This window comes from Pristiophorus japonicus, chromosome 1 (assembly GCF_044704955.1).
Source record: "Pristiophorus japonicus isolate sPriJap1 chromosome 1, sPriJap1.hap1, whole genome shotgun sequence".
NCBI classification, from domain to species: domain Eukaryota; kingdom Metazoa; phylum Chordata; class Chondrichthyes; family Pristiophoridae; genus Pristiophorus; species Pristiophorus japonicus.
The window spans coordinates 543,221,455-543,247,825 of NC_091977.1; the positions used below are offsets into that span (position 1 = coordinate 543,221,455).

Here is a 26,371-nt window from a genome sequence, read left to right on the forward strand (position 1 = left end):
CAGGTCTCTGTGTTCATGCACCCGCTTTAGGATTGTACCCTTTAGTTTATATTGCTCTCCTCATTCTTTTTACCAAAATGCATCACTTCGCACTTTTCTGTGTAAAATGTCATCTGCCCCGTGTCCGCCCATTCCACCAGCGTGTCTATGTCCTCTTGAAGTCAATCTCTCTCATTCTCACTGTTCACTATACTTCCAAGTTTTGTGTCGTCTGCAAATTTTGAAATTGTGCCCTGTACACCCACATCTGTCATTAATATATATCAAGGAAAGCCGTGGTCCCAGTCCCGACCCCTGGGGAACACCACTGTATACCTCCCTCCAGTCCCAGAAACAACCATTCACCACTACTCTCTGTTTCCTGTCACTGAGCCAATCCCGTATCCATACTGCCCCTGTCCCTTTTATTCCATGGGCTTCAACTTTGCTGCAAGCCTATTATGTGGCACTTTGTCAAACGTCTTTTGGAAATCCATGTACACCACGTCAACCACATTACCCTCATCAACAAACTCAAATCAAAAACAGCCACTGACTAACTTCACACCAGATGAGTTGTGATGTGTGGAGCAGGACATGTACGGAGAGCGGGGAGCAGGATGTGTACGCATACCTGGGGATCTTCGGGCTATTACATGTCATTGAAGGCAATCTCCAAGGGTTGCTAAGGCAACCTTTTACTATTTACAGTTGCAAGTCACTGAAGATTGATTGCAAAGCTGCTGCTGCAGTATTCCTGGAACAGGTTCTCTTGTTTTTTTTAGAATCATAGAAATTTAATGACACAGACGGAGGCCAACTGTTTTTCACCCAGAGGGTGGTGGGGGTCTGGAACTCACGGCCTGAAAGGGTGGTAGAGGCAGAAACCCTCACCACATTTAAACAGTACTTGGATGTGCACCTGAAGTGCTGTAACCTACAGGGCTAGGAACAGGAAAGCTCTTTTTCGGCAGGTACAGAATGAACGCCTCCTTTCTTGGCGCAAATTTCATTGATTCTATGAACACCCAACCCACAACTGACAATCAACAGATTATATGCTCATTTATCGCACTGCTGCTTGTGGGATCTTGCTGTGTACATATTGCCTGCCGTGTTTGCCTCCAAAACAATGAGTGCAATTCAGTGGCCGCGATACACGTCGGGGGCCCTGATGTGCCATAGAATTGTTTTAAGAAATCCAACCGACTTTTCGTTTTCAGTTGGCCTGGTGTTTGTAAACGCCGATTCTGTGTTAATAAACCCTCCCTCTTGGTGTTTTGAAATTGCAGGCTTAAACCTGCGTCCGACTGTGGGTCCTGTCCCGTTGTCTCTGCACCCTCTCCCCCACTCAAAGCATCTAGGGTTAAAACAGGCATAACTTACCAGAATGATTCCCGGGATGGCAGGACTGACATATGAAGACTGGATCGACTAGGCTTATATTCACTGGAATTTAGAAGGATGAGAGGGGATCGCATAGAAACATAAAATTCTGACAGGATTGGACAGGTTAGATGTAGGAAGAATGTTCCCAATGTTGGGAAAGTCCAGAACCAGGGATCACAGTCTAAGGATAAGGGGTAAGCCATTTAGGACTGAGATGAGGAGAAACTTCTTCACTCAGAGAGTTGTTAACCTGTGGAATTCCCTGCTGCAGAGAGTTGTTGATGCCAGTTCATTGGATATATTCAAGAGGGAGTTAGATATGGCCCTTACGGCTAAAGGGATCAAGGGGAATGGAGAGAAAGCAGGAAAGGGGTACTGAGGGAATGATCAGCCGTGATCTTATTGAATGGCGGTGCAGGCTCGAAGGGCCGAATGGCCTACTCCTGCACCTATTTTCTATGTTTCTATGTTACAGCGGCCAAAAAGCGCAGCATTAGCAGCAATTTCAATGCAAGTACTGATCTGAATCATTCCACACGGTCACATCAGTAACTAAACCCTGGCATCGAGCATTTACAAATAAATAGCCATGCCAAATATGGGATTAGAAACACTCTCCAGTAAACTTTATTTCTCCCTAAAATAGAACATTAAATACCAGACAACCCAGCAATCCATGTCCGGACCATCGGGTGCTTTTCACTTTAAGGGATTCAGATGTTCCAATACATTTTTAAAATGCAACCCGACAGAATCATGATGCTGCGAGGAATCGAGGGATTTGGGTAAAAGGAATGCTGATGTGAAGTCCGCGGCAACCGAGGAAAATGGCCAATGTTAAAGTCACTCCTTCCAAACGGGAGGTAGCAGATGTGTCGCGTTGTGTAACAGGAGCGTGCGTGACTGGTGGGACACATCGGTCACCAACCCCCCGCGGGGCTCAGTGCCGGGGACCCCCCGCAGTCACTGCAGGTGATGCACGGAGCCTGGCCCAGTGGGAGGTGCTGCCCACACCCTCTAGGGCAGGAGTTACATTATAAAGTGTGGTCTACATATAAAAGTGAAGGGTGGGGATCTACACACGTCAATAAAAGGGAAGGGGGTGGGCACAGCAACCCCCGGGGAGACCACGGGGGGAGGGAGAGAGAGAGGGACCCACCCCGGGGGGAGGGAGAGAGAGGGGAGACAGCGATACCCCGGGGGGAGGGAGGGAGGAGAGGGAGAGGTGGAGGACAGCGATACCCCGGGGAGAGGGATGGAGGGAGAGAGAGAGAGAGGACAGCGATACCCCGGGGAGAGGGAGGGAGGGGGAGAGAGAGAGAGAGAGAGAGAGAGGACAGTGATACCCCGGGGAGAGGGAGGGAGGGAGAGAGAGAGAGAGGACAGCGATACCCCGGGGAGAGGGAGGGAGGGGGAGAGAGAGAGAGAGAGAGAGAGAGAGGACAGCGATACCCCGAGGAGAGGGAGGGAGGACAGCGATACCCCAGGGAGAGGGAGGGAGGGAGGGAGGGAGGGAGAGAGAGAGAGGAAGAGAGGACAGCGATACCCCGAGGAGAGGGAGGGAGGGAGGGAGGGAGGGAGGGAGGGAGAGAGGACAGCGATACCCCGGGGAGAGGGAGGGAGGGGGAGAGAGAGAGAGAGAGAGAGAGAGAGAGGACAGCGATACCCCGGGGGGAGGGAGGGAGGGAGAGAGAGAGAGAGAGAGAGAGAGAGAGGACGGCGATACCCCGGGGAGAGGGAGGGAGGGAGGGAGAGAGAGAGAGAGAGAGAGAGAGAGAGGACAGCGATACCCCGGGGAGAGGGAGAGGGAGAGGTGGAGGACAGCGATACCCCGGGGAGAGGGAGGGAGAGCGATACCCCGGGGGGAGGGAGGGAGAGAGAGAGAGAGGACCGCAATACCCCAGGGGGAGGGGGAGGGGGAGAGAGAGAGAGAGAGAGAGGACAGCGATACCCCGGGGAGAGGGAGGGGGAGAGGGAGAGGTGGAGGACAGCGATACCCCAGGGAGAGGGAGGGAGGGAGAGAGAGAGAGAGAGAGAGAGAGAGGACAGCGATACCCCGGGGGGAGGGAGGGAGGGAGAGGGGACAGCGACCCCCGGGAGACCACCAGGGCTGCGATCAAACCCCCAGATCCAAAAACAGCTGCCCCATGAGGAAAGCATTCGCTCCGCTCTCAATCTCCCAACCGACACATTTTAGGGAAGAAAGGCCCCAGCAGCTTGGTGGATGAACACTCGGGGCAGCTCCAAGTGAAGGATGCCAATACCTTTGAAAGAAACTTTTTGAAATGTGAAGGTGTTGAGGCGAGCACAGACAGGAAACGAGCTGCCTGGCGGGATGGTTAACTACTCATCTGTCACACACAAATACAACGTCGGCTCAGAGAATTGTGGCTTGTTTCCCTGTCGAAGCAACTTTGATTGCAGTTTATTTTGTTAAGGGTTTTTTGGGGTGCATTGTGGGCGGGACCGTACGTGTACACAAGCCTTGGCCACTGGAGGCAGCTCACCTGCAGCAGGGATAGAATCCAGGAAGCCACACACAGCACTGTACAGACCCAGAGCGGAGCAGAGGGTAATCGGGGTTCCCGAGCAGTGACACCCCACTCGTTACGGAGCCAGTTCTTCCAGCCCCTTTTGGAAAAGGAGGAACCCTGCAATTTTAAATAGTCTGTTGAGAAGCACCGACTGCGAGATGGATTTAAACCACTGAGCTACTGGCACCAGATTTATTCCATCACACCCAGACGGTGCAATAATGAGAGGAGCGTTCGGCCATATTCTGCGAGGAGAGATTGGGAGACAGGATGTTAAATGGCAACCACCCCTCGCCCAGGCCCAGGCTGCGTACAGTCGTGGCTCCTACAGTGCACAATACACAAAATAAATAAATTAACAGACTCGAGGTCCTTTCCTCGACCTTCTCTCAAGAGCCCCACAGTCCAGCTGCTGGAGGGAAGGCATTCCGACACGACAGCAAGTTAAAGCATCGATACACAGATCAGCACAATATTCAGACTGCAATGGGAATGAGCCGTCATCACGGGAATCTTTGGATGGCTTCCGTTTATAACCACCAGCTTTATTTTGGGGGGGGGGCGGGGGGAATGGGTGCAAGAGAAATGTGGGCTTAAACCCATCGCACTATCCACACCACAGAGCAGTCATCCCTTTAACAACATACATGACACCCTGCACCCAAGGGAGGGGGGGGGGAAGAGCGGGGAGCGCGAGCAGGGGGTGGAGGGAGAGAGCGAGGGGGGTTGGGGGTGGGGGTGGGGAATGAGAGCGCAGGCGGGGGGGAGGGAGCAAGGGAAGGGACAGAGGGAGCAAGGGGAGGGGGGGGCGGGGGAGAAAAGAGGAGGGAGGAGGGGGAGAGGGAGTGTTGGGGGGGGGGGGGGGGGGGGGAGCGAGGCAAGCTCCCAGGCTCCTATGGCACGAGCAAAGGGCTATGTCGGGACCCACCACAGGAAAAAAGTGCCGTGTTTCTTAGCAAAACTACTGCAGCCCTGCCAGGATACTGAGCATGAAGGAGGCCGCAAGGTTACTGATGGAGACATTAAGGGAGCTCGGCATTCGAACAGCCTCCACTGGTTTCCGACTAAACGCTGCGGCAAACCGTGGAAGGGGCGGCTGGCTCAGGGGGCAGAGAGAAGGAGCAGGGTGAGGGCTTTTGCTTGGTGAGAGTTTTAGGGCACGGGGGGGGGGGGAACCCCAACAACCGTCAGTGTCGGAGCAGTAGATGGGGGCACATGCAATGGCAGCGCTCCAATACTTGAGGTGGGTTATAGTTTGTCCCCAGCACTGTTGCAGGATAAAGGAGAGAAGCAGCAACTACCACACAGCAGGACCAATCCCCACCTCCACTATTTAGCTGCAGGATAACAAGCGCTGGGCTGGGCTGTGTTTGAGAGTTTGAAAATCTCCCCGCAAACCAGGTGAGAACTCGTCTCTAGGATCAGTAACCCGATACATGGAGAGATTTAATTTTTGCGTTTGATTTTAATTGTCTAGCATGCTTAAACCCAGCCGTACCCACACCGCTGTGTCAGCCGCCCGGGTTTGGAAAGGATGATCTGTAATATTTAGAATTTGAACCCAAGTTGTCGAGACCCCTTCAGGCACTCGCTGTCTTCCTGCTGCTCTGGGGGTTGTCGCCCAGCATCTTGCACTTCAAGTGCTCCTTGTACGACAGGATTCCTCCTTGCCACTTGGTGATGGTCTGCTTCTCGCACACCCAGATCTCCTGAGCAACCTGAGGGAGGGGGAGGGAGGAATCAGCATTTAGTGACCGTACCTTGGAGAGGAATCTCTTGCAGACTCTACAGAGAGTCAACGACAAGTCAACCCATTGATCTCCCACAGCCCGGCTCCCCCATCGGACTCTCCACCCCCCCCCCCCCACCTCGCCGATCTCTTTCTCTCTCCCTCTGCCTCCCCCCCCTCCCTACAAACACTTTCTGCTCCCCTCCCACAAAACCTAGCACCCCCATCAAACACTCTGCCTACCCCCACCCCTCCCTCCCCAAGCCCAGCATCCCCCATCGAACTCTTCGCCTCCCCCCAAACTCTCTCTCTCTCTCACCCCCCCCCCTCTCTTACACACACCCCATACCCCCTCCAAGCCCAGCACCCCCATCAAACTCTTCCCACCCCTCTCCCCGACACCCCCTCCCGCAGCCCAGCAGCCCTTCCCCACCACACGTAGCCTGGTTAGAGCAATGGCTTCGGGCTCTGTCCAGCATCCCAGGTGAGGTCGGTGACTGAGGTAAGTGAGCCTTGGGTTGATTATTGGGGACCAACAATTGGACCTTCCCAATCTCGCTGATGGCCCCCCCATCGAGCTCCATTTGATGTGCCGGGTGAGTGAGCACAGGAACAGGAGAGACACAACACACTTGCTGACCTGCTGAATGAGCCTGAAGTCATGGCTGACCAGCATCATCCCGCCCTCAAACTCGTTGATGGCGTCAGCCAGGGCGTCGATGGTCTCGATGTCCAGATGGTTGGTCGGCTCGTCGAGGAAGAGCATGTGTGGGGTCTGCCAAGCCAGCCACGCAAAACACACACGGCACTTCTGTCCATCAGAGAGGTTTCGGATTGGGCTGACCTGGAACACAGAGAGACAGACAGTCAGGGCTCTCCCCAGAGTGGGATTGGAAGGGAAGGAGGTAACTCGGGATCAGACATGCGCGTTGGTGGCACAAGCGGTTTGTGGCAGTCAGCTTCCCAGCTGGGCTTCCCTCAAACCGATTGTATACTCGAAGGACCCAAGTCCTTCCATCTTCCGCCCCATCTAGGCCGAGGTAAAGGCAAACCACAAATGCAGCGGGTCAGTGAGCCCCAAGGAGAGATCCTTCATTAAATCAATCCTCCCTCTGTCAGTAACAGATTCACCAGTTGTGTAATTCTGGGAGAGGGGCCACTGAAATCGAGACCTGCGGCACAGAAATTGACAGTACCCAACAATCTACAAGTATGTGAAAAGGAATTGTCGCACAAGTAAGCATTAGTCCGTTGAGGCTGAGACACGAGAAATTACTGTGGGGAAGGAGGAAATGGCAGAAACAAATATTTTGTACCTGTCTTCACAATCGAAGACACAAAAAGTATGCCAAAATGGTGGGGAACCAAGGGTCTAACGAGGGCGAAGAATTTAATGTAATTAATACAGGTAGAGAAAAAGTACTTGAGAAACAAATGGGACTAAAAGCCTACAAACATCCTACATCCTAGGGTTTCTAAAAGAGATAGTGGATGCATTGGCTTTGATCTTCCAAAATTCCCTAATTCTAGAACGGTCCCAGCGGATTGGAAGGTAACAAATGTAACCCCGCTATACAAGAAAGGAGGGAGAGAGAAAACAGGGATCCACAGGCCACTTAGCCTGACATCAGTCATCGGGAAAATGCTGGAATCCATTGTTATGGAAGTGGTATCAGGGCACTTAGAAAATCAGAACATGATTAGGCAGAGTCAACATGGTTTTATGAAAGGGAAATTGTGTTTGACAAATTTATGAGTTTTTTTTGAGGATGTAACTAGCAGGGTAGATAAAGGGGAACCAGTGGATATAGTATATTTGGATTTCCAAAAGGCATTCGATTAGGTGCCATATATAAGGTTATTAAAGATAAGGGATTGGAGGTAATATATGGATAGAACAGTAGGGATAAACGGGTCTTTTTTCAGGCTGGCAGGCTGTAACTAGTCGCGAGGATCAGTGCTGGGGCCTCAGCTATTTACAATCTATATTAATGACCTAGATGAAGGGAGCGAGTGTAATGTATCCAAGTTTGCTGACGATACAAAGCTAGGTGGGACAGTAAGCTGTGAGGAACAAAGCCTACAAAGGGATATGGATAGACTAAGTGAGTGGGCAGTAAGGTGGCAGATGTGGGGAAATGTGAGGTTATTCACTTTGGTAGGAAGAATAGAAAAACAGATTTAAAACAAAAATGGAGAGAAACTTAAATGTTGGTGTTCAGAGAGATTTTGGTGTCCTCGTGCAAGAAACACAGAAAGTGAGTGTGCAGGTACAGCAAGCAAGGAAGGCATGTTGTCCTTTATTGCAAGGGGGTTGGAGTATAAGAGTAAGGAAGTCTTGCTACAATTGTACAGGGCCTTGGTGAGACCACACCTGGAGTACTGTGCACAGTTTGGGTCTAAGGAAGGATATACTTGCCTTAGAGCTAATGCAACAAAGGTTCACCAGACTGATTCCTGGGACAAGAGGGCTGTCCTATGAGGAGAGATTGAGCAGAATGGTCCCATACTTTCTGGAGTTTAGAAGAATGAAACATAAGATTCTGAAGGGGATCGACAGGATAGATGCTGAGAGGTTGTTTCCCCGGGCTGGCTGTGTGTATAGAGAACAAGGGGCAGTCTCAGGATAAAGGGGTCGGCCATTTAAGACCAAGATGAGGAATTTCTTCACTCAGAGGGTGGTGAATGTTTGGAATTCTCTGCCCCAGAGGGCTGTGGAGGCTCAGTCTCTGAGTATATTCAAGGCAGAGATAGAAATTTTTTTGGACTCTTGGGGAATGAAAGGATATGTAAATTGGACAGGAGAGTGGAGTTGAGGTTGACAGTCAGCCATGACCTTATTGAATGATGGAGCAGGCTCGAGGGGTCGTATGGCCTACTCCTGCTATTTCTCATGTTCTTATCCCTGACTCTCTGTCTCTCCCCCCCACTGCAGTACAATCCCCGACGCACTCTCTCTCTCTCCCCCCCCCCCCTCACTGGGGTACAATCCCTGATTCCCCTCTCCTCCCCCCACTGGGGTACAATCCCCCCTCCCCCCCCTCACTGGGGTACAATCCCTGATTCCCCTCTCCTCCCCCCACTGGGGTACAATCCCCCCTCCCCCCCCTCACTGGGGTACAATCCCTGATTCCCCTCTCCTCCCCTCACTGGGGTACAATCTCCGATTCTCCCCCCTCATTATAATGAAGTAATTGCTTCACTGAAGAGTTACATCTGGAGACGATAGGGAGTGGATGGCTCACACACCAGCGTTTCACCACAGGGAATAGTTTTCAAATCCAGCCCAGATGGATTAAAATCTTCTCCCATGTCCACTCATATTTTCTATCCGGCACCCCTATTCCTCCTCCACGGGAAACTGCAGCATCAGGTTAGAGGGGCGGTTACACCCCTACACAATAAATACAGACAATGCTGGAGACAGCCAGTCTCTGAGGCGAGTCAGTGCTTGGCGCTTGCAGTCCGAACCTCAGCTTCCAGTAACTGGGGCAATAAAAACCCCTCAGCTGCCTGAACATGGCAACTAAAGGGGTACTGGTCAGCCCGAACACCCCCCCCCCCACCAACGCGGGGTCAGTCCGAACACCCCGCCCCCCCCCCAACGCGGGGTCAGCCCGAACACCCCCCCCCCCCACCAACGCGGGGTCAGTCCGAACACCCCGCCCCCCCCCCACCCCCTGTGAGGTCAGCTCAAGCCCCAGCCCCCCTTCCAATGTGGAGTCAGCCCGAACACCCCCCCCCCCCCTCCCCCCAACGTGGGGTCAGCCTGAACACTTCCCCCCGGGGTCAGCCCGAAGGCCACCACGCAGTGTCAGTCAGAGCACCAAACCCCACACACAGGGTCCGTACCTGCTGTTTCCCAGAGAGTCCATAGCGTCCAATAATTTTCCGCATATCCTCCTTTTCCTTGATTTCTGGATAACACTTCATCATGTACTCCAACGGGGACAGGTCCAGGTCCAGCTGATCTTGCAAGTGCTGGGAAGATTGGGAGAAGCACAGTGTTACTTTTCAAAGAGCAGAGCTCCCTCCCGCCCAGCTCCAGACTCCTGAAGACAGATATTATGCTGCAACAGCCGCCACATTTCCACATCTTTGCCCAGGTGGCCTGGCTTCAGGGTCGCGTGTTGGAGGCATCGTGAGTGGGAGCCCCCCCACAACAGGGGGGGGGGGGGGGGGCACATGGTAACCCCCAGTAACAGGAACAATGGCGGGCCCAGCGATTGTCTTCTCCCTCTCTGCCAGCTCGGGCCCATCGCAGCAAGTCTAGAACCAGGGGTCACAACTAGGTCAGTGCACAGCGCTCCCTGGGGCGAGAGTGCGAGTAGAATGGGCCGGCACTCTCCGGAGTTTAGGGGATCTCATTGAAACATAAGATTCTGAGGGGGATCGACAGGGTAGATGCCGATAGGATGTTTCCCCCGGGCTGGAGTATCTAGAACCAGGGGTCACAGTCTCAGGAAAAGGGGTCGGCCATTTAAGACTGAGGAGGAATTGCTTCTCAGAGGGTGGTGAATCTTTGGATTCTCTACCCAGAGGGCTGTGGAGGCTGAATCGTTGAGTATATTCAAGGCTGAGATCGATAGATTTTTGGACTCCAGGGGAAGAGGGATATGGGGATCGGGCAAGAAAGTGGAGTTGAGGGTTAGGGTTAGGATCAGCCATGATCTTACTGAATGGCAGAGCAGGCTCGAGGGGCTGTGTAGCTGACCCCTGATCCTAATTCTTGGGTTAGGAGCCCATGAGACACGTGGATGCGGTGTGCCTGCGATGTTGAGGCGTGCTCTCTGCCAGGAGTGCCGCTTCATGGAATCTTCCTCTACCTGCCTTCAGAAGGAATCCTGTCAGACACACCTGGCCTCAGGCCAAATGTCATAAACCAACCTCTCCCACCACTCCACTCATCACCTCAGCATAAAAATAACATGGAAACGCAGAACAAGTAAATCAAGCGATTGCATGAAGCCACTCCCATCCAAACCACAGCTCGACCATTTACAGCCTACAGGTTAATAGCTCACTAATGAGTCAGCAATTTAATCAAAGGGCCAAATTCCATGCTGATGCCCCAATCCTTGCATGCAAATTCCCTCGAGTTTAAAATTGATAAGGAGACCCGAGGGGTTATAACGATCAGGGCAGACTGAACAGGCCAAGGCTCTTTTCTCTGGAGAAACCCGAGAGATGACCCAATAGAGTTCCAAGATTATGAAGGAGAGGGTAGACGTAGAGAAGATGTTTCCACTTGTCAGGGAGACCAAAACTAGGGTGTTCAATGGTCTTTAATAAATCCAATAGAGAATTCATGAGAAACTTTGGTCAGTGATGAGAATGTGGAACTCACTACCAGGAGTATTTGAGGCAAATAGCAGAGATGCATTTGAGAGGAAGCTGGATAAACACGAGGGAGAAAGGAATAGGTTATGCCGATAGGGTGAGATGGAGAGGGGTGGGAGGAGGATCGTGTGGAGCATAAACGCCAGCACGGACCTGCGGGCCGAATGGCCGGTTTGTTGCGTCAGGTTGAGAAAGCGATTAAAAAAGCTTACGGTATCCTGGGTATTCATGAATAGAGGCACAGAGTACAAAAATGTGTAAATTATGATGAACCTGTATAAAACACTGGTTCGGCCTCAACTGGAGTATTGTGTCCAATTCTGGGCACCACACTTTTGGAAGAATGTGAAGGCCTTAGGCAGAATAGATTTACGAGAATGATTCCAGGAATGAGAGACTTCAGTTACATGGATAGACGGGAGAAGCTGGGGTTGTTCTCCTTGGAGCAGAGAAGGTTGAGAGGAGATTTGTCCAAAGTGTTCAAAATCATGAGGGGTCCGGACAGAGTAGATAGAGAGAGACTGTTCCCATTGGGGGAATGGTCGGGAACCAGAGGACACAGATTTAAGGTAATTGGCAGAAGAACCAAAGGCGACACGAGGAACATTTTTTTTTTAAACGCAGCGAGTGATTAGGATCTGGAATGCACTGCCTGAGGGGGTGCTGGAGGCAGACTCAATCATTGCTTTCACAAGGAGTTGGATAAGTTCCTGAAAGAAAAATATTAGCAGGGCTCCGGGGAAAGGGCGGGGGAGGGGGACTGGCTGAAGTGCTCTCGGAGAGCCGGCACAGGCTCGACGGGCCGGCACAGGATCGACGGGCCGAATGGCCTCCTGTGCTGTAACCGTTCTATGAAATCTATGCAGCTCTACGTAATGTACAGGTTTTACAGTGCCAATCGGCAACAGGAATCCGGGCTGATAGTTTCCCTGCTCTGGCGTAGAGGCAGGGAGATCAATTGTCCCGCTCGGTGATCCCCGAACCGGAGCCCAGGATGTTCAGTACAGCTCAATCCCACACCAGCCGGAACACTTACACAACCATCGGGGAAAGCAATGGAAATATACCCAACGATAAATTAATTCAACTCAAGTAACAGAGATTCTCAACAGAACTGCATGGTCACACATCAACATAATCTTGGCTGCGTTTAGCATTTCCAAATCATAAAATCCCCCAAACACACACAGTCAGAAGAGCACCAGTTATTCTACCCGCGCCCGCTGCCCCTTGGTCACATGGCAAGGAGGGTCGAGATCCTCCAACTCGGGACCCTTTCTAGCCAGGACAGAGAATTCCATCTCATCACTCATCCTGGGTTGGACTTGGTCTCAAAAGGCAGCAACTGATCGTCACACTGGGCAGGGGCAAGCAAAAACCAATGTCGGCACCTCAGATCCTTAAATAGCATCAAGCTATTTCCTGAATAAACCACAGAGATTTACAATCTTGATTTAGTTAGCCCGTCACGGATGAGCCAAGGATGGGTTCAAATTCTAGGCAGCCTTTCATTGCATGCAAAGCAGCATTTACTGCCCATCCCAACAGGCCCAAAGGCAGAGAGTCAGACACAGAATCAGACCCAGGGTGGTGCGATTAGGGTTGAATTACTCTAGAAACAAGCCAGCACAAATATGACGGACCAAATGGTCGCCTTCCGTGTATTTGATGACCGATGGATCCAGACACACAAACTATCGAATGGTGAGTTGGCATTTGCAAGTCAGATGATCAGGTTCATCCATCAGCTCAGTGGTGCGTTTAGTTTAAAGCATGTTCTCGGGAGGTGGGTGACACTCAGGCAGTGCTGGGCCTCCGTGAACCGCTCTAATCCAAGTGGTGACGGAGAAAGTTACCTGATGGTATCGGCCAATCTTGACATGCGAGTGTTTGCGAATCATTCCATCACAAGGCAGGAGCTGTGGGAAAAGCACATGAAGTGCGGGAGAAAGGTCAGTACGGACTCGGGATTGCAAAGTGCAGAGATTCAGTCAACACCATCACATCACCAGGGTCTCAGCGAATCGAAGAAACATGGCGTGTAATGGTGGTGTGGGCCAAAGCAAGCGCTCCACTCGGAACTCCTTCACGGCAAGTGAGCCCCAAGTGGGCCGAGGAAAATTTACAAGGACACCCTCAAAGCCTCCCTGATAAAAGTGCAACATCCCCACTGACACCTGGGAGTCCCTGGCCAAAGACCGCCCTAAGTGGAGGAAGAGCATCCGGGAGGGCGCTGAGCACCTCGAGTCTCGTCGCCGAGAGCATGCAGAAACCAAGCGCAGGCAGCGGAAGGAGCGTGCGGCAAACCTGTCCCACCCTCCCCTTCCCTCAACCACTGTCTGTCCCACCTGTGACAGGGTCTGTGGTTCTTGTATTGGACTGTTCAGCCACCTGAGAACTCATGTTAAGAGTGGAAGCAAGTCTTCCTCGATTCCGAGGGACTGCCTGTGATGATGATGGGCCTTCATCCATAGCAATCGCTGGGCCACTTCAGAGTGTGTCAACCACAGCACACGACTGGGGTCACAGCTAACACTGAACCATGGCTTCAGTTCCCAGCCTAGCACGCCGATATCTGAACTCAGCCACTGATGACCAATCAATCTCGATCAATAATGGACATGTGACCCATGTGGTGGAGAGCTCTGACCCACAGGGCTTCCTGAGCTCCCTACACTCACCACACACCGTCTCCAATTGCTCAAAAACTCGAGCCCAACATATACTTACATCTCCTGCCAGGAGTTTGAGTAATGTAGACTTCCCGGCCCCATTAGGTCCAACCAGGGCCACCCTGGTATCTAAATCAATACCAAACTCCAGGTTCCGGTAGATTAAGGGCTGAAAGAGAGTTACAAACAATCAGTATTCCCATTCCTGCCTCAAACCACACCACGATTTCCTTCTCTACCCCCCCCCCAGGCTCACCATGAGCAGCTGTGTTCACACAGTCCTTTATTCCACTCCGGTGTACAGAGTCAGTGGGTGGCTCTTAGATTCTAGGTGAGGCATTGCTGTGGTACAAGGGCTGGTTGGGAACTCGCCCTCATGTGGATGCACGAAGTTACAGCAATGTGTCGAAGCTTTAACCACAACACCACTGCCTCAAACCAGCAGCACAACGCTGGATGCAGGTGAAGAGACATACGCACTCACAGAATCCCTCGCCCGCAGCACTCGGACCCCACCCCCCACTTGGACTCAGCCCTCAGACCCCCATACTCTGCTGCCCCCGGACCGGCCCTCGCCCTCAGACCCCCACTGGTCAGTTGAGATGACGTAAATCAACATTTGGGTCGTGTCTGGGGAGAGGATGCCACCCCCCACTCCCTCACCCGCACCCCCCACTCCCTCACCCGCACCCCCCACTCCCTCACCCGCATCCCCCACTCCCTCACCCGCATCCCCCACTCCCTCACCCGCACCCCCCTCGTCTGCATCTCCCTCCCCCACCTCCCTCCCCCACCCGCAATCCCCACTCCCACCCCCGCATCTCCCTCCCCCACACCCCCCACTCCCTCACCCGCACCTCCCTCCCCCACTCCCTCACCCGCAATCCCCACTCCCTCACCCTCACCCGCACCCCCCACTCCCTCACCCCCCACCCGCATCTCGCTCACCCATTGCTCACACACACATCTCACTCACTGACTGTTACTTACCCCATTATTTGTGTACTTGAAGCTCACGTTCTGTACCATGATAACAGGAGGAGGAATCTTCCCACAAGAGGGGAAACAGAACGATAACGTCTACAAGGAGAAGACAGACGAGGGATTAGAACCGTACAACATGCAATAGCAACCGCGGCAGATTGGCCCCACACCCCTCCCCGGAAGGTGGGTGTGTGGAGACAGGAATGGGGTGCAACGTCTCTTCCCCCGCCTCTCACAATAGACAAATACCGTTTAGGCACGCGTGTTGCGATAGTGGGGGAGGCACTGGAGTTGCAGGTGCCCACGAAAAGGCAACCCAGCATGAGCCAGCACCTTTAAGGAGGTGGGGATGAGGAAGGAAGGGAAAATCATAAACCAAAAACAGACGTACACAAGCACAGAACAAAACAGACATTTCTCCTCCATCCCTGAAACATAATTCAAGTCCAGAGTGAGAAAAGACCACCCCATTGGTCCCCGATAGAACAATCAATCCCCCCAACACTACTGAGCGCCTATTGTGGGAGCGCCGGGTCCCTTTGCCCGAGCTCCCCCGAAATCTCCATAACCCGCACCCTGCTCAGTGTTGAAGTTGGAACCCTGCACCGTACAGCAGTGAGCATCATGCACTTGCTGTCACGGTGGGAGAGGCAGTGATACGGGGTTCTCGGGTTGGGCTTTAAAAGTCGATAGTTTTAGGAGGAAGGCATGAGGCTCCACTGTTCAGGGAAAAATGAGAGAGTGTGCACGAGAGCGATAGTGGAATAGAACGGGAAGTGTCCATCCATGAAACTGCTGCCGTTAAAGCCATTGGGGCTGCAATGGCCCCGAGTAATCACCTCGGCCCCTGGTGAACAACAGCCCCCACACTGCACAAACCTTGTCGTTGACAACTTTCTCCGTCAGCCCAGAAGCCATCATCTTCTGCAGGGTCTTCTCTTTGCTCTGAGCCTGCCGGGCCAGCTTGGCGCTGCCATGCCCGAAACGGGCAATGTAGTTCTGGGGGAAGAGAAAGCAAAGGCAGGTTAACAACGCATCCGGAACACAACCGGCAAAACCAACACCAGCCCTCACCGCGGCTCCCAACAGACAGCACCAACTAGAAACCTGGGGCAGACTTGCAAACATGGGGCGGTGCTCAGAGAGATGACAGGGGGATTTAATAAAGGTGTTTAAAATTAGGAAGGGACAGGAGGAGTTAGATAAATCGATCACTTCCATGGTTGAGGGGATGAGACCGAAGGGACAAAGACACAAGATTAAATGAGAGAGATTTAGGACACAAGGTTGAGGGGCTCTGGAATTCACTCCCGGAGGCAGTGATTGAAGCAGAGACGTTATCAACATGAAGAACAGGTGAGATAGATGGTTGAAGGAAAGGGGGATCAGGGAATATGGGAACAGGGACGATGATATGGCTCGTGTGGAGGATAATCACGGACTGGTGGGGCCGAATAGACTGTGGTCTGTGCTGTACTCTCTACGCAGTTAACCTGAAGCCACCTCTCTCAAAGGGAGAGGGTTAATGGGTCAAGAGTCCAATAGAAACCAGACAGGTCAACCAGTTCAGGCTTCCAACCAAAAGTCAGCCCATCTTTTCTCTTGCCGACACCGATGGCCCTGCTGTACACTTTCCCACCCGATTTCCACGTGCTCACCTTCATGTGGGTGATCTGATCTTGCTCCCAATTGAACCGTTTCATCTGGTTCTCTTCCAGTTCCAGCCTGGTCTTCACATACTGGTCGTAGTTACCCTGAAACACAAGTCACGCTCAGTGACTCCAATGCAGTTTTAGTGCCCTAGACTTAATTAACATCACTAACGCCTCTCCAACAGCACTGTGGGAGACCCTCACCACACGGACTGACAGCACTGTGAGAGACCCTCACCACACGGACTGACAGCACTGTGGGAGACCCTCACCACACGGACTGACAGCACTGTGGGAGACCCTCACCACACGGACTGACAGCACTGTGAGAGACCCTCACCACACGGACTGACAGCACTGTGGGACCCTCACCACACGGACAGCACTGTGGGAGACCCTCACCACACGGACTGACAGCACTGTGGGAGACCCTCACCACACAGACAGCACTGTGGGAGACCCTCACCACACGGACTGACAGCACTGTGGGACCCTCACCACACGGACTGACAGCACTGTGGGAGACCCTCACCACACGGACTGACAGCACTGTGGGAGACCCTCACCACACGGACTGTGAGCACTGTGGGAGACCCTCACCACACGGACAGCACTGTGGGAGACCCTCACCACACGGACTGACTGCACTGTGGGAGACCCTCACCACACGGACAGCACTGTGGGAGACCCCTCACCACACGGACTGACAGCACTGTGAGAGACCCTCACCACACGGACTGACAGCACTGTGGGAGACCCCTCCTCACACGGACTGACTGCACTGTGGGAGACCCCTCCCCACACGGACTGACAGCACTGTGGGAGACCCTCACCACACGGACTGACAGCACTGTGGGAGACCCTCACCACACGGACTGACAGCACTGTGGGAGACCCCTCCTCACACGGACTGACTGCACTGTGGGAGACCCTCACCACACGGACTGACAGCACTGTGGGAGACCCTCACCACACGGACTGACAGCACTGTGGGAGACCCCTCCCCACACGGACTGACAGCACTGTGAGAGACCCTCACCACACAGACTGACAGCACTGTGGGAGACCCTCACCACACGGACAGCACATTGGGAGACCCCTCACCACACGGACTGACAGCACTGTGAGAGACCCTCACCACACGGACTGACAGCACTGTGGGAGACCCCTCCTCACACGGACTGACTGCACTGTGGGAGACCCTCACCACACGGACTGACAGCACTGTGGGAGACCCCTCCCCACACGGACTGACAGCACTGTGGGAGACCCTCACCACACGGACAGCACTGTGGGAGACCCCTCCCCACACGGACTGACAGCACTGTGAGAGACCCTCACCACACGGACTGACAGCACTGTGGGAGACCCTCACCACACGGACTGACAGCACTGTGAGAGACCCTCACCACACGGACTGACAGCACTGTGGGAGACCCTCACCACACGGACTGACAGCACTGTGGGAGACCCTCACCACACGGACTGACAGCACTGTGGGAGACCCTCACCACACGGACTGACAGCACTGTGGGAGACCCTCACCACACGGACTGACAGCACTGTGAGAGACCCTCACCACACGGACTGACAGCACTGTGGGAGACCCTCACCACACGGACGGACAGCACTGTGGGAGACCCTCACCACACGGACTGACAGCACTGTGGGAGACCCTCACCACACGGACTGACAGCACTGTGAGAGACCCTCCCCACACGGACTGACTGCAGTTCAAGGCGGTGGCTGACCACGACCGTCTCAAGGGGCAAATAGGGATGGTCAATAAATATGCGTTAACTTCATTTCCTTGCTATTCTTGGCAACTGTGGCATTCTCGCCTCGTGATTCAGAAGGTCGTGGGTTCACATCCCAATGGAGACTTGGGCACATAATCCCGGCTGACACTCCCCGTACTGAGGGAGCACTGCACTTTCAAAGGTGATGTCTTTTAGATGAGTTTAAACGGAGGGCCCTCTCAAGTGTGCATAAAGGATCGCATGGCCAGTGTCGCCCACCAACATAAACTGATTATCTGGTCATTATCACATTGCAATTTGTGGGATCTTGCTGTGTGAAAATGGGCTGCCACATTCCCCACATTCCGACAGTAACTACAGTTAATGGTACTTTGTTGGCTGTAAAGCTCTTTGGGATGTCTTACGGTCATGAAAGGCACGACACAAATGCAAATCTGTTTTAGTCATTCCAAACCAATCAGATCAACAACATATTTGACCGAATGTCTCACTAGTCGAGCATAACTGAGTATTCCCCACTACACAGGGTGTAGTGCTCCTGATTTTAAGCCTGGCAAGGTGCCTCTCCAAGTTGCAACTCCAGCAGTTACTGGTCTAAGCCACACCACCTCATAGGACCGTGAGTTTCCTGCATTAATTAGGATTTTTGTGAACTTCTACACTCAAGCTCAGGGATGTCAGTGCTGGGGAAAAGAACACACTTCATTTCAGGCACCAGTGTCAGCAAGCTCCCTCTACACTGTCCCATCGAATACTCCCAGGGCAGGTACAGGGGGTTAGATACAGAGTAAAGCTCCCTCTACACTGTCCCATCAAACACTCCCAGGACAGGTACAGGGGGTTAGATACAGAGTAAAGCTCCCTCTACACTGTCCCATCAAACACTCCCAGGGCAGGTACAGGGGGTTAGATACAGAGTAAAGCTCCCTCTACACTGTCCCATCGAACACTCCCAGGGCAGGTACAGGGGGTTAGATACAGATTAAAGCTCCCTCTACACTGTCCCATCAAACACTCCCAGGACAGGTACAGCACGGGGTTAGATACAGAGTAAAGCTCCCTCTACACTGTCCCATCAAACACTCCCAGGGCAGGTACAGGGGGTTAGATACAGAGTAAAGCTCCCTCTACACTGTCCCATCAAACACTCCCAGGGCAGGTACAGGGGGTTAGATACAGAGTAAAGCTCCCTCTACACTGTTCCATCAAACACTCCCAGGGCAGGTACAGGGGGTTAGATACAGAGTGATGCTCCCTCTACACTGTCCCATCAAACACTCCCAGGGCAGGTACAGGGGGTTAGATACAGAGTAAAGCTCCCTCTACACTGTCCCATCAAACACTCCCAGGACAGGTACAGCACGGGGTTAGATACAGAGTAAAGCTCCCTCTACACTGTCCCATCAAACACTCCCAGGACAGGTACAGCACGGGGTTAGATACAGAGTAAAGCTCCCTCTACACTGTCCCATCAAACACTCCCAGGACAGGTACAGCACAGGGTTAGATACAGAGTAAAGCTCCCTCTACACTGTCCCATCAAACACTCCCAGGACAGGTACATGGGGTTAGATACAGAGTAAAGCTCCCTCTACACTGTCCATCAAACACTCCCAGGACAGGTACAGCATGGGGTTAGGTACAGAGTAAAGCTCCCTCTACACGGTTGCAAAATATATTTCAACCCCAACCTCAAACAGCACCACTAAGATCCAATGTGACTTTCTTTATTTCCTACACATGTTCTGGGAAATTCGACAGCATCTGACTGATTTAATGCCAAATTGGGGTCAGTTTTACAGTGTTGGGGAGTTGAGGCCGCTCAGAGCACTCACTGTGTAGTACTTGAGCTTGCGGTTGTGCAGGTTAATGATATTGTTGCAAACTCCGTTCAGGAAGTCCTGGGAATGAGATATCAGCACGAGGATCCTGGAGAATCTGAGGAAAAAATACAAAGCAGCAAGATTAATTAAAAATGTCTACTTTAATACCCTTCCAGTACTCCCAACTGTGGCATTGACTAGGTGTATTTATACAACACATCCACCACCAGCCTTGCCAGCTACGTACACAACCCAGAAATTAATGTTAAAAGAATTGCAACGGGAGAGAGCTTTACCCGGCCAGTGCCTGTCCAGGGAGGGTCACACAGACACTGGGTGCCTGAAGTGCCTAAATTTCCCAGCACCAACATCTCTCGCCTCAGAGCACAAGCTTAAAAAAAACCGTCCCACTGCAATGGTCAAGCAATGAGAGAAGCAGCCCTTGTGCAGCACCTGCACAGTGACTAAAGATGCAGAACGCTGAGTCAGTAAGCGTGTGCACCGGCCTGGATCAGCAGGCTGCACTCCGTTTATTTATTTGTTCCAAGGACGTGGTCTGTGACCATTCCAGCTAGGACAGCAAGGCGTCAGCAATTGGAGGTGGGGAATAAAAAAAAAAGAGAACTAGCACCCCCCCACCTCAGAAAACCCCGCTTCTGCCAAACTTTACAAGTCAACAAAATATTCCAGCTCGAGTGTGCTTGCCTGTGAACTTTAACCTTTTTGTACATTGGTTGGTAAATCGATGCCCACCTTTGCTCCACGCCCCTGGACACCCGTCCCCAACAGAAATCTACCAGTCTCAGCCTAGAACATTGCAACTGTTCCCCGGCATCCACAGCTTTCTCGAGGAATAGAGTTCCAGATTTCCACTACTGTATTGTACGAGTATGTAGGAACGTATGAACAGGAGTAGGCCATTTACCCTCGAGCCTGTTCCACCATTCAAGTACGATCATGGCTGATCTGCAACCCAACTCCACCTTTGCCCTATATCCCTCAATACCTCGTTAACAAAAATCTATCAATCTCAGATTTAAAACTAACAATTGCCGTAGCATCAACTGCCCTTTGTCCGAAAGGCCTGGCTCTAATCTTTAGATTTTTCCTAGTCCTCAACTCCCCAACCAGCAGATATTGTTTCTACCCTATCAGTTCCCCTTAATATCTTGAAAACTTCTATCATGTCACACCTCAAACCAATTTCCAAGGAATACAACCATCATTTGTGTAATCTCCCCTCGTAACTTAGCCCTTGAAGTCCGGGTACCATTCTGGTAAACCTACACTGCACTCCCTCAAAGGCCAATATATCCTCCCTGAGGTTTGGGCCCAGAACTGCTCACAGTGCTCCAGGTGTGGGCCCAGAACTGCTCACAGTGCTCCAGGTGTGGGCCCAGAACTGCTCACAGTGCTCCAGGTGTGGGCCCAGAACTGCTCACAGTGCTCCAGGTGTGTTTCCCAGAACTGCTCACAGTGCTCCAGGTGTGGGCCCAGAACTGCTCACAGTGCTCCAGGTGTGGGCCCAGAACTGCTCACAGTGCTCCAGGTGTGGGCCCAGAACTGCTCAGTGCTCCAGGTGTGGGGCCCAGAACTGCTCACAGTGCTCCAGGTGTGGGGCCCAGAACTGCTCACAGTGCTCCAGGTGTGGGGCCCAGAACTGCTCAGTGCTCCAGGTGTGGGGCCCAGAACTGCTCACAGTGCTCCAGGTGTGGGGCCAGAACTGCTCACAGTGCTCCAGGTGTGGGGCCAGAACTGCTCAGTGCTCCAGGTGTGGGCCCAGAACTGCTCACAGTGCTCCAGGTGTGGGCCCAGAACTGCTCACAGTGCTCCAGGTGTGGGCCCAGAACTGCTCACAGTGCTCCAGGTGTGGGCCCAGAACTGCTCACAGTGCTCCAGGTGTGGGCCCAGAACTGCTCACAGTGCTCCAGGTGTGGGCCCAGAACTGCTCACAGTGCTCCAGGTGTGGTCTAACCAGGGCTTTGTATAACTTCTAGTCCTCTAGATCAGGGGTTCTCAACTGGGGCCACACGGCCCCCATGTGTCCACAGGAAGGTGTCTAGGGGTCCACAAGCTAATCGGTGAAAGGCAGCGGGAAGCTCCTGGGGGGGGGGGGGGGTGGGGGAGAAGAGGCCTGCCAATCACAGTTAGGTTACGGTGCAGCTGCCTGCCTGGAATCAGGGTCGCTGGGGCAAAGGTGCACTGGGAGTGAGAGTGCAGCCCCAGGGGGTTATCAGACAGTAAAAGACAAGTCAGGAAGTTCCTCAACAGCCCCAGTGTTCGTCAGCACACACTCCTGAACAGTAACTATTCGGTTACACAGCTTGTTTGTACAGATATCCAGCTCAGAGCTTCAGTAACCTTCTGATTACAGCAGTGGGAAATGTAGATTAACATTCTCTTTGAAGCTTAGTCAGTGAATTACATAACATAAGAAATAGGAGCAGGAGTCGGCCATTTGACCCCACGAGCCTGCTCCGCCATTTAATATCATGGCTGATCTGATCATGGACTAAACTCCACTTCCCTGCCCGCTCCCCATAACCCTTTATTCCCTTGTCGCTCAAAAATCTCTTAGTTACAATCCACTACTATTTCCTGTAGGGGCTTTGCACAGGTGCCGTGCTGCCCAGTGACTAGAAATTCAGGGGCATAAATAATGCCTACCCATCATTTTTTAGTTAAATATTGCAGGTGTGTATATAATATCGAGTACCAAATTCACATATTCAATTGGTTATTAAAATCTGGCATGTTTTCACGTATGCAGTAAATTGAATGCTATCGATGATTTGAAAACTAAACCACCTCCCCCTGCCCCCCTGCCCCCCCAGGTGATTATATAATTGAACGAGGGGCCAGCCCCAGACGCAGGGGACTGTTTCCTGCTGGGCTCAACAGCTGTGGTAAATTCTCAAGGGGTTGCACACATGGATTTCAGGAATATGTCCCATTTATGAAACCTCTACACCATAGTTGATTCAATCTCTCCTGTGATTAATTATGTATTAAAAGGTGAAAAAGTCCTTGCTCTCGTGTACACAGGAAAAATACTTGGGTTACAGGGGGTTCGAGTAATTTTTATAACACAGGAGGGAGGGCATCAGAAGTAAAAAGGTCAGGAAGCCCTGCTCTCGATATAAAGGTCAGCATTCCATTAGCCCTTCTGATTATTTTCTGTACTTGTTCATGATATTTTAATGGTCTATGTATCTGGACCTGCAGCCCCCCCCACCCCTACCACCATTTAGAAATGATCTCAGTCTATCCTTTTTAGGTCCAAAGTGGATGAACTCACATTTGCCTTCCTTTTTTAATCATTCATTGATAGAATGGGGGCACTGCTGGTAAGGCAAGCATTTATTGCCCATGAGAAGGGGTTGGTGAGCCGCCTTCTTGAACCGCAACAGTCCGCGTGGTGAAGGTGCTCCCATAGCATGCATGGTCGACGAGACCTTCCGTCACTTTGCCGGTGATTGTGAGCAGACTGATGGGGCGGGTAAGTGGCCGGATTGGATTTGTCCTGCTTTTCGTGGACAGAACAGGACATACCTGGGCAGTTTTCCACATCGTCGGTGGGTGTTGTCGCTGTACTGGAACAGCTCAGCTAGAGGTGTGGCTAGTTCTGGAGTTCTGCCATGTCTGATTTACAGGAATCTCACGCACTGAGCAGTGAAATCCCAATGACAGCACTGCATCAACGCACAAAGTAAAGAGCCCCTCTACTTACGATTTCAGTTCTTCTTCTAGCCACACGCAGGCATCCAGATCGAGATGATTGGTGGGCTCATCCAGCAGCAGCATGAAGGGTTTGATGAACAGTGCTCTGGAACAAAGGCAACAAACCACAGCAATCAGTCGGGAACAATCCATCCCAACCAGCAGCAAAAAAATAAACTTCTGACCCGAGGTTAAATATTGCCCAATTTACACTACCATCACTGCAGGATCAGACCTCCCAGCCAGGTGGTGCTGAGGGACTGGCCCACCGGCCCTGCCCACCTGCACTGCACCAACAGACACCCGGCACTAGTTCAAAGATAACGTTTTGGACTTTTTCATAAATTTAAATTCAGCTATTGGAATAAAGCGGGATACTTGAGGCTTCCTGTAGACGCGAAACTCTCATTACGCGCCAATTCTAATGAAACAATGTTGAATTAATAAGGAGCCAACCGGCCAGGAATTGGGAGAAGAAGGGGGGGATCAAGAGCTAGCCATGTCCGAGGCTTGCTTTCAATTAGAACCTGATCACATCTAGCAAACATCTCAAAGCACCTCAGGTGCAATGAACTGCTTAGAAATGCAGTGATGTTATTAGACTAAATGGAGTGGCCATTTTTCACACAGTAAGATCCCACAGGCAGCAGTGAAAATGACCAGTTTGTACATTTTTGGAGGTTTTGGGAGAGAGGGGCACATTGACCAGGATACTACCCTGTACTCCCCGAGGGATAGAATCATAGAATGATTACAACGCAGGAGGCCACTCGGCCCATAGCACCCGAGCTGGATCTCTGCAAGAGCACTTCAGCTAGTCCCACTCCCAGGCACTTATCCAACTCCCTTTTGAAAGCTGTGATTGAGTCTGCCTCCACCACCCTTTCAAGGAGTGCATTCCAGATCCTAACCACTCGCTGCGTAAAAAGGTTTTTCCTCATGTCGCCTTTGGTTCTTCTGCCAATCGCCTTAAATCTGTGTCCTCTGGTTCTCGACCCTTCCACCAATGGGAATAGTCTCTCTCTATCTACTCTGTCCAGACCTCTCATGATTGTGAACACCTCGATCAAATCTCCTCTCAACCTTCTCTGCTCCAAGGAGAACAACCCCAGCTTCTCCAGTCTATCCACAAAACTGAAATCCCTCATCCCCGGGACCATTCTCATAAATCTTCACTGCACCCTCTCGAAGGCCTCCACATCCTTCCTAAAGTGCGGGGCCCAGAATTGGACACAATACTCCAGTTGGGGCCGGACCAGTGTTTTATACAGGTTCATCATAACTTCCTTGCTTTTGTACTCTATGCCTTTATTTATGAAGCCCAGGATCCCGTAAGCTTCTTTAACCGCTTTCTCAACCTGCCCTTTCACATTCAATGGTTTGTGCCCATATACCCCCAGGTCTCTCTGTTCATGTACCGCTTCAGGATTGTACCCTTTAGTTTATATTGCCTCTCCTCATTCTTTCTACCAAAATGTATCACTTCGCACTTTTCTGCGTTAAATTCCATCTGCCCCGTGCCCGCCCATCCCACCAGCCTGTCTATGTGTTCCTGAAGTCTCTCACTACCCTCCTCACTGTTCACTAAACTTTCAAGTTTTGTACCATCTGCAAAGTTTGAAATTGTGCCCTGTACACCCACATCCAAGTCATTAATATATATCAAGCAGTGGTCCCAGTACCGACCCCTGGGGAACACCACTGTATACCTCCCTCCAGTCCCAGAAACCACCGTTCACCACTACTCTCTGTTTCCTGTCACTGAGCCAATCCCGTATCCATACTGCCACTGTCCCTTTTATTCCATGGGCTTCAACTTTGCTGGCAAGCCGATTATGTGGCACTTTATTGAACACCTTTTGGAAATCCATGTAGACCACATTACCCTCATCAACCCTCTCTGTTACCTCATCAAAAAACTCCATCAAGTTGGTTAAACACGATTTGCCTTTAACAAATCAGTGCTGGCTTTCCTTAATTAATCCACACTAGTCCAAGTGACTTCAATTCTCCAGTCCTCTGGCACCACCCCCGTATCCAAGGAGGATTGGAAGATTATGACCAATACCTCCGCGATTTTCTCCTCAACTTCCCCCAGCATCCTAGGATGCATTTCTGGTGACTTAGCTACTTTAAGTACAGACAGCCTTTCTAGTACCTCCATTTTTATCCTATCCAATATCTCCACTACCTCCTCCTTCATTATGACTTTGGCAGCATCTTCTTACTTGGTAAAGACAGATGCAAAGTATTCATTTAGTACCTCAGCCATGCCCTCTGCCTCCACGCGTAGGTCTCAGTTTTGGTACCTAATCAGCCCCATCCCTCCTCTTACTACCCATTTACTATTTATATGCCTATAGATTAACTTTTAGGTTAGCTGCCAATCTATTATCATACTCTCACTTTGTCCCTCATTTTCTTTTTCACTTCCCCTCTGAACTTTCTATATTCAGCCCAATTCTCACTTGTATTCTCAACCTGACATCTGACATAGCTTTTTCTGTTTCATCTTCCTCTCTCTCTCTCATCATCCAAGGAGCTCTGGCTTTGGCTGCCCTGCCTTTCCCCCCACGTGGTAATGTACCTCGATTGTGCTCAAACCAGCTCCTCTTTAAAGGCAGCCCATTGTTCAGTTACAGTTTGCTTGCCTATCTCTGATTCCAATTTACCTGGGCCAGATCCATTCTCAACCCACTGAAATTGGCCTTCCTCCAATTAAGAAACATATGAAATAGGAGCAGGAGTAGGCAATATCATGGCTGATCTGATCATGGACTCCACTCCAC

The 26,371-nt window shown here is 51.8% G+C and overlaps 2 protein-coding genes across 5 annotated transcripts in view; one reads left to right on the forward strand and one right to left on the reverse strand.

Annotated features, from left to right (window-relative positions):
* faim2a (Fas apoptotic inhibitory molecule 2a) overlaps positions 1-26,371 on the forward strand; it is a 251,881-nt gene that overhangs the window by 151,186 nt on the left and 74,324 nt on the right. The gene's annotated exons all lie outside the window — the stretch shown is intronic.
* abcf2a (ATP-binding cassette, sub-family F (GCN20), member 2a) overlaps positions 5,348-26,371 on the reverse strand; it is a 56,303-nt gene continuing 35,279 nt past the window's right edge. For both annotated transcript variants that reach the window (XM_070896930.1, XM_070896924.1), the window contains 10 exons: positions 23,593-23,688; positions 19,875-19,977; positions 16,286-16,381; positions 15,507-15,626; positions 14,634-14,723; positions 13,702-13,812; positions 12,828-12,890; positions 9,484-9,612; positions 6,272-6,475; positions 5,348-5,620 (listed from right to left, as the gene is read on the reverse strand). In XM_070896930.1, coding sequence (XP_070753031.1) covers positions 5,483-5,620; positions 6,272-6,475; positions 9,484-9,612; positions 12,828-12,890; positions 13,702-13,812; positions 14,634-14,723; positions 15,507-15,626; positions 16,286-16,381; positions 19,875-19,977; positions 23,593-23,688 — 1,150 coding nt within the window. In that variant the 3' untranslated portion in view covers positions 5,348-5,482. The remainder of the gene's footprint in view (positions 5,621-6,271; positions 6,476-9,483; positions 9,613-12,827; positions 12,891-13,701; positions 13,813-14,633; positions 14,724-15,506; positions 15,627-16,285; positions 16,382-19,874; positions 19,978-23,592; positions 23,689-26,371) is intronic.